Source organism: Dromiciops gliroides, chromosome 4 (assembly GCF_019393635.1).
Source record: "Dromiciops gliroides isolate mDroGli1 chromosome 4, mDroGli1.pri, whole genome shotgun sequence".
Lineage (NCBI taxonomy): Eukaryota > Metazoa > Chordata > Mammalia > Microbiotheria > Microbiotheriidae > Dromiciops > Dromiciops gliroides.
Window position 1 is genome coordinate 53,554,893 of NC_057864.1, and position 11,975 is coordinate 53,566,867.

The 11,975-nt window shown below is 41.8% G+C and overlaps 1 protein-coding gene across 1 annotated transcript in view; it reads right to left on the reverse strand.

Annotated features, from left to right (window-relative positions):
- Positions 1 to 3,911, reverse strand: part of SH2D1B (SH2 domain containing 1B) — a 40,016-nt gene extending 36,105 nt beyond the window's left edge. Inside the window, 1 exon segment of the mRNA XM_044000846.1 lies at positions 3,778 to 3,911. Within this exon segment, the coding sequence (XP_043856781.1) occupies positions 3,778 to 3,911 (134 nt within the window).
- Between the last annotated feature and the right edge of the window lie 8,064 nt (positions 3,912 to 11,975).

Genomic DNA, 11,975 nt, shown 5'->3' on the forward strand with positions numbered 1-11,975 from the left:
CATTTCCACACCCACATTCTTGTACCTCTACCTAAACTACACAACAGTATCCTGAGACCTTCTTGCTTCTACCCTTTCCCTTTGCCAATTCATCCTTTGCTGCTGTAATAAAATTTCTTATCTATAGATCTAACCATGATACTCCTTTCCTTAAAATCTTCAGTGGCTTTCTAGATCCTACCAAGGACAATTCAAACTCCTTTGCTGGTCAATCAAAGTCCCCCACAGTAACTCTGTAGTACCTCACACCTTTTTCTGTATTTCCGACAAAATAGCCTAGACTTCTCCCTCTCTTCACCTGTCGAGTTAACACCTGCCCCTCCTAAAAATTAACACCTGCCTCATTAACTCAAATACTACATCCTCTCCTGAACCCCTCCTTTGTGGACTTTGTCTTTAATGATCTTCTCCCTCCTATGTTACTTTGTCAGTTAGTCCTTTAGTCACAATATCTTATTCTGTTCAAGGTTCAAAGGTTGCATTTATCCTGTTCATTAAATTTATAAAACCCTTGTTAGATGGGTTAGCTCATGCCAAGCGGTACTTCTGCAACTTCTTGCTTTGGGAGGACTCACTTTTGGAAGATTGACAGGGTTCAATCTTAGGAAAATTCTGGTATGATTAATGTGGACACTTACTCGGAAGTCATTTCTGGTAACGTGAGTTTGGCTAGATTCTAACTCTCCCTTAGTGCGACGCTTCTTAAACTGTGAGTCGCGACCCCATATGGGGGGTCACATAAAAATGTGGGGGTTTGTTTGATTTGTATATCTATTTATGTAGGTTCAAATAAAAATTTCTCTGGCAAAAAGGGGTCACAAGTGGAAAAAGTTTAAGAAGCAGGACAGGTAGGTGGTGCAGTGGATAGAGCACCGGCCCTGGATTCAGGAGGACCTGAGTTCAAATCCGGCCTCAGACACTTAACACTTGCTAGCTGTGTGACCCTGGGCAAGTCACTTAACCCCAATTGCCTCATAAAAATAAATAAACAAACAAACGAATGAATGAATGAATAAGTTTAAGAAGCCCTGCCCCAGAGAAATGCATTCCTTCCTCCTACTTCAAGCAGCAAACTCTAATAAACATTTGAACTTAAAGCATATGTATTACAAAGCACATAAGAAATAAAAGTGAAACTCATGCCTGAATAGGAATCCTTTTTACAACATACATGACAAGCCATTATCAAACCTCCACTTGAAGGCTTCTAATGCAGTACTTATTCTACCTTTGATTAGCTCTAATTATTAGGATGTTTTACCTAAAACTAGCAGCATGGCAGAAGCCAGCCAGGAAGACATGGATTCATGTCCTTCCTCTGACAAATACTGACTACATCACACCCCAGACAAGTTATGTAACCTTTAAGGTCTCAGGAAACTCAGTGGGCCTGGAGTCAGGAAGACCTGAGTTCAAATGTGACCTCAAACACTCACTAGCTGTGTGGTCCTGGGCAAGTCACTTAATCTCTGTTTGCCTCAGTTTCCTCATCTGAAAAATGAGGATAATAATAGCAGCTATCTCACCAGGATTGTAGTGAGAATCAATGGCATAATCTGGAGACCCTTCAATACTCTGCTTTTGAATATTCTTCCCAAATTGTAGAGCCCAGAACCAAACACAACATTCCTAATATGGTTTGATAAGCACAGAGTACAGTGGTACTCTCATATCCCTACTCCGAGATATAATAATAGTAATACCCAGTCAATCTTAAATTGGAGGTAAAAAACAACAACTCAACAATCTGAGCCAATGGTCTGAAATGTTGACAAAGATGGAAATAGTAAGTTTAGGGATGTCAGTTATGGTGATCTATGGACAAAATAGCACATAGTTCTATAAGGTTTTGCAGTTGACAATGAGGTCAAGTGACTTGCTGAGGATCACAAAGTTTGTGTCAAAATCAGGCCTTCTGATTGAAGACCAGTGCTTCTACCATTACACAATGGTGACTCCAGTGACACTATGTTCATGTCCTGGCAAGACTGACATGTGATGATGATATAACTGTGAAATAAAGGAAGTAACTGAGGGCAACTCTCCCTAGGGGAACTCTCTCCATCAACAGAGATGAATAATGTAACAACAAAAACAGTACCAGTTGATAGGAAATTGTAAAAATGTAGGTAGTCCTATATGGGCAGTCCCCCAAATGTTCAAAAGTTGGCTATTTTCTTGGAATTTAGAATATACTTTCCCATAGAAATTATGAGTTACATAGGCTGGTTTATAAAAGCCCATATCACCCACAATGTAGTTTAATAAAAAGAGACTCTTACCTTAAACCCAGTAATTAGGAAGCAGGAAGAAGACAATAGTTTCTCTTTTTTATAGAGAAGTAGCAGAGAACGTCAAGAAGGACATACAGTAATTAACTCAAAATCTTTTTTTTTTCAACTTTGCTTAAAGGAGTGCCTTCAACAAGAGAGAATTGTTCCATTAGCTTGGCATTTCTGGTTTAAATCATAGTACACAACAAGCTCCATGAGAGAAGGCAGGGGAGAATTAAAGAGAGGAAAGCATACTAAGCTTGGAGTCAGAAAATCTGGTTGAAAGTTCTGGGCAAATCACTTAACCTCTCTGAGCCTCCATTTCTATATCTGTAAAATGAATTAATAAAAGACTTGCACAGGTCTGAGGGGAGGATCAAAGAGAACTTTCATTTTTTCTATTCCCCCACAGTACCTGACTTATACAAAGTATCCCACATCCCCAAGCACTCCATTAATATATACTGAATCATTTTAATGAATTAACACTATTTAGAAATGCCTTTAAAGTCAGACATTCTCAGTGCAAAATTAAATCTGGGGTTATTTAATATGATTGTAATGTGTAACCTATATCAGGCCTTGGGAGAGGAGAGGGAAGGATGGTGGGAGAAAACTTTGGAACTCAAAAAAAAAATCTTTACATATAATTGGAAAAATTAAAAATAAAAATAAAAAATTAAGATTAAATCTGGGATAAGACCCTTGAAGGACAAAATAAGCAGATGTTCAGGAAAGAGATAACCCTGCCTCCCACTGTCTATACCAGGCTCCTTCTGCACTCTACCCTGTGCCAAGCAAAGGAGCTCTTTGTGCAGCCCACCTATGATCCAGCTGCTGTCCTGCACCTTTGTACAAGCTTTCCTCCATGCCTAGGACACACTCCCTTTTATCTTTCCTTTATCTTCCTTTTATCCTCCATGATTTCCTTCACGGCTCAGGTCCTAAATAAGGCTTTTCCTTATTCCCCCAGCACCTGTTGCCAGCCCCACCCCGACTACTTCATCTTTACTTTAAAGATATTTGGTATATAATTGTACATGTATATGCGGTTCCCCCAATAGAACAGATGAATTAACTGCATTGTAATCGTATTGTTTTCCTTCCATATCTGAGATAGCATCAACTCCAAGCACAGACACTTCCTCCACTAAGCCAAATCAGCAAATTCCCTGCAAATGATGTAACTTAAAGAGATACCTGGAGCACTGGGAGACTCAGTAACAATTTTGCAAGAGGCACAAAACTGGGATGTATCAGAAACGGGCGTGGAAGCACAACTCTCTCTATGACGATACCCCACTGTCATAGAGCCCTCTGCCTTCCCTCCCATTTCTCCCTGGTGGCCTTTACCTACTTCCCTGCCTCCTGGGGTTTCCCAAGTTCACTGTTATTCTATTCGTATTGGTTAATCTTAGAATATCATAGGATGCGAAGGCTGGAAGCGACATTAGGCAGTACACACAATACATTCCAATAGAAACAAAGAGCAGAGAGCACTTACAAGACACAGAGGCACAGGGCTCCTGGGACTGACTCACTGTCTCTTAAGAGAAACTTGCCATCTTTCCCATCCTGGAGCAGTAAAGTCTCACAGGCTTGTTTGGTCAGGGGACCATGGTAATAGGGAAGGTCCATGGAGGGCGCTCAGCAGTCCCTGCTGGTGAGGAGCTGTGGACCCAAGCAGGAAGTTATAAAATAGTCACTTAAAAAGTCTCAGCTGTATATAGCAGCAGCTTCTTCCACAACAGTATTAGGCTGTGTGTGTGTGTGTGTGTGTGTGTGTGTGTGTGTGTGTGTGTGTGTGTGTGTGTGTGTGTGTGTGTGTAGTAAATCTGGGAGGGCAAAGCCTGGCTTGATACAGGAAATGCAGAAACTGGGCGTGATAAAGTGGCCATGGCCTCTTCATAAAGGCGGGGGTGGGGAGAAGAACCCATATGATTTTAGTAAATTCACAGCTCCAAAGCATCAGATGCTCTGGCTTAAAACAATCAGTCATGGAACTCGAAGAGACTTCTTTTTTGTTCAGTATGTGGTTGGCAGTTTTAGAACCTCCGGAGTGAGCCACAAAGACCAAAGATTGAAAAATGGCCATGGCTGTGATGGCTGGCCACATCCTTCTTCTACCACCTCATACCTATTCCTATAGAAATTACCACCATTTCAGCATTAGAACATTAAGAGGTGTCTTGTGATTAGGCATCATGGACATATCATGACACCATAGATTTAGGGTTGTAAGGGATCTTGAGGGCCATTTGCTCCAACCTTCTTTATTTTATAGATGAGATAACTGAGGTCTAAGGACTTGTCCAGGGTCATCCACATAGAAAATGGCTGAGGCAGAATCTGACCCTGAACTTGGTCAAATCCCTTTACCTCTCTAGGCCTCAGTGTTCTCATCTTATAAGTCCCCTGAGGTTCCTTTCCATTTGTGACCCTAAATTGACAAAAATTGGTTAAAAATAATAAAAGTCAACTTTGGCAGGGTTGCCAGGGAAGGAGTGGAGTAAGGAACTGGTATGATCTTTTTGAAACAAAATCTAAGCAATATGTAAGAAAAGTTATGGAGTGGATTGTACCCCTTAACCCAGTAATTCCCATGATAATCTTTTCGATGTAATTTTTTAAAGTTAAGGATTTATCTGTAAAAAAAATCTTTATAATGCCTTTATAGAAGAATAGGGACCAGAGCTGTCATATCATTTGTATATGGAACTACCAAATGAGGGGATTACATTTATTAATGCAGGTCATCTCTTTCTCTGACATTCAGGCTTAGAGAGTTCTCTTAGTGAGAAAGGATTTAGCCAGGGTCATGGTGAAGCACTTCTGAATTGGTTATTCTGAGCCAGCCCCTAGGCTAAACAGTGATGATGATGGTGGTGGTGGTGGTGGTGGTGGTGATGATGTTGATGGAGGAGGAGGAGGGGGAGAAGGGGGAGAGGGAGAGGGAGAAGGAGAAGGAGAAGGAGAGAGAAGAGAGGAGGAGGAAGAGGAAGAGGAAGAGGAAGAAGAAACAGTGTTTCTGCTTTAGTAGTTTTCATTCTGATGTTCCAGGGGTAGTACTTGAGCCCCAGTGTTTTTGGTTCTGAGATAAACTTACACCCCTCAGGATTCTCTGAAATCATCTTTTTGTCATTTCTTACAATCCCAAAACTTTTCATTAAATTCACATACCACAATTTGTTCAGCTATTCCCCAATATCTAAGAGGCAGCACAAGGTTTCCACTTAGATTCTACCTCTTCTTTTTTTTTTTCCCACATTTTAATACCCTTTTCAGGATCACATAGTGTCTGAGACCTGATTTGACCTTAGTTCTTCCTGACTCCAAGCCCAGAGTTCTATTCACTGTATCTCCTACATGCCAACTCATCTTAGAATGTGCTTTAATGTTCATAAAACACATTTCTTTGAACAAAAAAGTAGCCTGTGCCTTGGGACAGAATGAGGAACAATTGAGAGAAGCAGTTGAGATAGGGGAGGAAGCAATGAGAACGTTTCCCAGATCCCTGTCCCACCTTCACTGAGTTCAAAAAGAAGCTGAAATCAAGAGTGTTGGGGAATTGGTTGTATAGATAGACCCAAGGAGTTCTAACTCTTGTTCTGGTTTCCTTTTTCTTTTTTTTTTTCAGTAGTAGGAGTCTCAATAGGTGAACCAGCCCCAAGGATATAGATTGGAACCCTGGGGAAGTCAGTCATTCTTCCCCTGGAGATATTAGCAGAAGAAAAGTTTCACTCTATTATCTGTTTTTCTTTGCTTTCCTGTTTTGCTATTATACAAGTAAGAGAAAGACAACTCATTATCTAAGTGTCTAATCTGCTTTATGTACAGGGAGTAAATTTCCTTGGTTTAGATTTCTCCTTGGAGATTAATAAACTAAGGATGGAAAATAAGGAAGGCGGATAACCAGAGTCTATCCCTTCTAGACTCATCCTGCAATCATACATCCTTTACATCCTTTACCATACAATTTACAAATACATCATCTACCATAAATTTGAATAGAGTCAGGGCCTTGTATGGAAGGCATGGGTTAGGGATTATTTCAGGCTGAGTAATATGTGTCAGTTTAAGCTACTTTAGGACTATGCTCCTAGATGGATCAGATTTAGACAATGACCTTAATGTTTTGCTTCTTTGCTCAACTTTCTAAAAATTTTTGTTATCAAAACTATAAAATGTTAATACTTGAAGGCACTTTAGTTCAAATACTCTCATTTTACAGATGAAAAGAGGACCAGAAAAGGGAAGCAATCTATACATGATCATACATATAATTAATGGGAGAGCCAGAAAAAGAAACTTGTCTTCAATCTACATTTATTAAGTACTTACTATGTGTAAGGCACTGTGCTAAGTTCTGGGGATACAAAAAGAGGCAAAAGACAGTCCTGCCTTCAAGGAGCTTTAAAATCTAATGAGAACGACAACATGTAAGCAAATATATAAAAAGCAAGCTATAAGCAGGACAAATAGGAAGCAAAACACAGAGAGAAGGCACTGAAATCAAAAGGGGTTAGGAATGGCTTCCTGTACAAGGTGACATTTTAGTTAGGACTTGACGCCAGGGGGGTCATCAGTCAGAGCAGAGTAGGGAGAGCATTCCAGGCTTGGGGGACAGTCTGAGATAATGCCTGGAGCTAAAAGATGGAGTGTCTTGTTCATGCAATGCAAGGAGGTTAGTGTCACTGGATCACAGAGCACACGGACTAAAGAGCATGTTGTAAGCAGACTAGGAAGTGAGGAGGGAGCGAGGTTATGAAGGTCTTTAATCAGAGCGTTTTGTATTTGATCCTGAAGGCAATGGGACTCACTGGAGTTTATCAAGCAAGAGAGGTAACATGATCAGACTTGCACTTTAGGGAAATTGCTTTTGTGGCTGGATGGAGGACGGATGGAAGTGGGAAGAGATTTGAGGCAGGCAGACCCACCTATATAAGCCTATTGCAATAATCCAGGCATGAGGTGATAAGGGCCTGCACTAGAGTGTTAGCAGTGTCAGAGGACAGAAAAGGGTGTATTTGAGAGATGCTGCAAAGGTAAAATCGATGGGCCCTTACGACAGCTTGAATATGGGTGGGTGGGGTAAGAGAGAGTGATGACTCCTGGCTTGCAAGCCTGAGGGATTCTGGGGATGGTGTTGCCCTCTATGATAATAGAAAAGGTGGGAGAAGAAGATGGTTTAGGGGGAAAGATAATGAACATTTTGAACATAATGAGTTTCTACTGGACAGCCAGTTCAAGATGTCAGAAAGGCAGCTGAAGATGCAGATTGGAGATCATCAGAGAGATTGGGGCAGGATAGGTAGATAGGAGAATCATCAGCAAAGAGAGTAAATACAATCCACGAGGCTGATGAGATTACCAAGTGAAATAGTATAGAGGGAGGAGAGGAGAAGACTCAGGACAGACCCCTGAGGGACACCTATGGATAAAGGGCATGATCTAGATAGAAGAGGATCCAGCACAGGAGAGAGAGAAGTAGTGGTCAGATAGGTAAGATGAGAACTGGCAGAGAGGAGAGTGTCAAGAAGAGAGGGATCAGCTGTGCCAAAGGCTACAGAGGGCTCAAGGAGAACGAGGATGGAGAAAAGGCCATTGGATTGGCAACTTTGGAGAGAGCAGTTTCAACAGAATGATAAGGTTGAGAGCCACTTGTAAGGGGTTAAGAAGAGGGTGGGAGGAGATAAAGTGGAGGAGTTTAGTTACAAAGGGCAGAAGAGATATAGGATGATAGACTTATTGTAGTTACTCTTTTTCTCTGGGTTTGCCTCTTGGGTTTCTCTAATTCTATGGTTTTTCTTTCTCTTCAGTGGTTTTTTTTTTTTCTGTTTACTCATATTTCCAGCCTTTGGAATCCATTTTCTACATTAAGGACTTGTGCTTGGATCAAACTCTGCTCCCATACTCTTGAATGGTATGGGTAGGCCCTGCTTAAGTTGTGTAAGAATTGTCTGCCCTTGTCTCCTGATGGGCTGCAGGCCCAGGCTGTCTGGGTACTGCTCTGGCTCCATCTCTTGCTATAGATAGAGCCACCAGCTCCATGAGTCAGTTAGTATTAAGCACTGCTTCAGTCAGTCTCCTGCTGAGGAACCAGGTTGATTTGCATTTTTACTTCCTCCTGCCCCAGCTTGTCTCCTTCTCCATGTTTCTGGAGGATTCTGACAGTCTTAGCACAGTTTTTGGAACATAGTAGGTGCTTGAAAAAGCCTTTCCTCCTTGCTTCCCTCCTTCCTATATGGTTTGTTGTTCATTCATTTCAGTCTTGTCCAACTCTGTGACCTCATTTGGAGTTTTCTTGGCAAAGATACTGGAGTGGTTTGCCATTTGCCATTTCCTTCTCCAGCTCATTTTACAAATGAGAAAACGAAGACAAATAGGGTTAAGTGACTTGCCCAGAGTCACATAGCTAATAACTGTCTGAGGCTAGATTTGAACTCAGGTCCTCCTGACTCTAGGCCAAATGCTCTGTACACTGTACTACCTAGCTGCCCTTCTATATGGTAGGAATCTAATAATTATTTATTAAATCATCCAGATTTTGGCCTCTTAGACTTTGTGTTTCACTCTCTCAGCTCTACTCTCTCAATTTTATATACTAAACTCCCCTGATATTTAGGCCCCTACCTTCTCATCTCTTATGCTCAGGTCTACTTATTTCTCAACCCTGAAAAATAATTCCTCATTTTTCTATGGACCTGGGCTGAGCAGGATTCCTATGACCTAGTTCCTTCTATAGAGAGAAGATAGATAGGATGACTGGAAAGGCAGAACAATGGTGAGTCTCTGTGCATAGGGACACCAGGCAGAACACTGACCAGGTCCACTAAAGCCAGGCTGATCTTTCACTGCTCTAGGTTTTCCCCGAGAGGTCTAACAGGCAGCTACCCAAAGAAAAGTGGGTTTTTCCTAGGATTCCCATCAGTGGGTTTCTGGTCACGATAATTAGATCTCTCTGGGGACTGGGGACTCAAGAGGGAGCTGAAATGAAGGAAGTAGCTGCAGCAGAGGAAGAAAAAGAGCAAGAGGGATACAGGCAGCAAAAGCAGTTTGTGATAATATAGTAGTAGGGCCAAGGCTGTCCCTACTTCTAGACTATTCTGCAGAACTCTCTCCATCATGATCTCTTGCTGTCCTTCCACCACAGTCTTCTGGATAACACAACCCAGCACACTGAGGAAACCAAACTCAGTAAATACTTATTGAGCTCCTGCTGTATACCACAAACTGTATGTGCTAAGTACTAGCAATACCCAAGAAGCCTTGCCCTCAAGGATCTCCTGGGTGAGAGGTGTGCAGGGGTTCCCAGAAGGAGCATCATATCCTGTATCTTCCTCCTGCTTTTATGACCCCAGGAAATTCATTCACCTCCATCCTCTAGAAGTAGCCAGCCCTGCTTGGGTCTCAGTTCAGGCCTGGTTTGGACGTTCAGTTTTTCTCTGATAATTGTGTCATCATTGACTTTCTGTGTGCAGAAGTTTTTCAAAAAATTGTGCAGTCAGAATTGTTTATTATCTCTCGTGATCTCCTGTCTTTAATAAGTATTTGCTAAATTGCTTTGATGAATGAGAAAAGAGGATGGTGAATGGTCCTTCCGTTGAATTCTTAACAGTTCTAGCTCTGAGAAGAGGAACATGGGGAGAGAAGAAAGAAGGAATGGAAAGCTGGATGATTTGGGACATCTAGCGTTGAGAGACCACTGCTGGACCTTTGGAAGCTGGCGTACTACACAATTTCTCTGTACGTGGGCATGGAATTTGGGTTGAGCTTGGTGTCTGATGAGAAGGGGGTCCATTTTCCCACAGTCATTATTTTGTTAAAAAAGTAACTCCAAAATATTCTCCCCACATACACACACAACATCTGAGGGAAGCATTAGTACAAATTTCGAGTATGATGGAAATGAGGCAATGAGCACATTTGGTCAAAATAAGTTGCTTCTGTGCTGCAGGGACTCTATATCCTTTTTCTTTTTTCAGGGTCCTCATGCAACAACCTCAGGTGCACTGTGTTGAGATGCAGTGTTGTACAGTGGGAGCCAGAGTGTGAGAATGTGACCTAAATGACTCCACAATTGACATGTAAACAGCAAAAGAAGTTCCAACTATCCCAAGGGAAGACTTACATGTGACCACAGCCATCCCTGGCACTATGCCTTCTTTCTTCTGTTTCTATATAATACCTGACCTGCCCCAAGGGCAGGTACAAGGACTGCCCAGGAAGGCCTCCTGCAAGTAAACTCCCCCAATTAAACTAATAAACCCTGATAAATCTACATATATAACCCATGCTGGCATGGACTACCCTTCTTTATTCAGTACCTCCTTAGTCTCTCAGTAGTCTGCGACCCTACAAGTGGTATAATCAACACAGAACAGATCTTGCATCTTGACATTTGGCACAGTCAACAGAATACCTAAGAAATGGCTTAGGGAAAGAAGTCTCCACAGGGGAAATCCCTGCCATCCTCTTCCCTGGGCAGAGAGGTGGCTCATTTACCCTGGAGGGATAACTCTTTGTTGACCACCCACATCCCTAGGGGCAGGGGTGGCCTGAGCCATACAAGGTCAGGGACACCTGGAAAATGCACATTGGTCCATGTGGGAATCCTATGCGCTGCTGGCTGTTTGTGTTGCTTAATGGAAGATTTATAGCCTAGCAAACATGAGAGCTTTCAGTCTTCTTAAGAGCAACTTTGAGAGGGCAATTGCCCTTTTTGTCATAAGACAAAGGACAGAGTAACCTCAAAGTAAAAGATAAGGTGACTAGACATGGTTTTCTGGGGGATGACAGATGCTGACAGAGGAAAAGAACATGGAGAGTTGCTCTTTCTTATTTATTAATTTTTTTGGTGGGGCAATGAGGGTTAAGTGACTTGCCCAGGGTCACACAGCTAGTGAGTGTCAGGTGTCTGAGACTGGATTTGAACTCAGGTACTCCTGAATCCAGACCCGGTGCTTTATCCACTGCACCACCTAGCTGCCTGCTCCCTGTCTTTCTGACAGTGTGTGTCAGAGACAGGAGAGAAGGAAAGAAAAAACTCAGTGAAGAGAAGATTATTTGGAATATGACTGACAAAGGAAGGATCAGATCAGAATATGAAAGAAACAAGATAGGTGCAGTTTTAAAAGGGTAATTATTTCTTGGGCTGTGTGCAGATGTCTGTGAGACACAGCATGGCCTTTGGAGACATCTAGTAAGGACCAAACTGGGAACGGTCACATGCTTGTGAGAAAAGGCTGATAACTGAAAAACCTCACCAATAAGGGAATATGGGGCTACTGCCTCACCACCGTAGGTCTGCTTTTATATTTTTTCTGTGCCTATGTTTATGTGTCTTTCAGAGATCACGTGTCTACAATTGTGCACATGGAGCTTGGAAGAAAAAAAAATACTTCTCTGGCAAATGTATCTATCTCTCTGTGTCTTGTTACATTTTCCTGGGGAAAAAAGTATATGAACCTCTGTAAGTTTTCAGAAAGATTCTTCCTTTCTCTTTAGCTTCTTGAACTATGGCCAGGTTCAAGGAGTGTGGAGGGAAGGAGAATTAAGAAGGGAATATTTTATCTCAAACTGTGCGATGCTTTTACATAATAAACTAATCAGACTAAAATGTAAATTCTCTACTGTGAATCCCTAAATTATGGTTTGAATGTTTTTACAAATGTGCTGAAATAGTCTAGCAAGTTTTGGGTT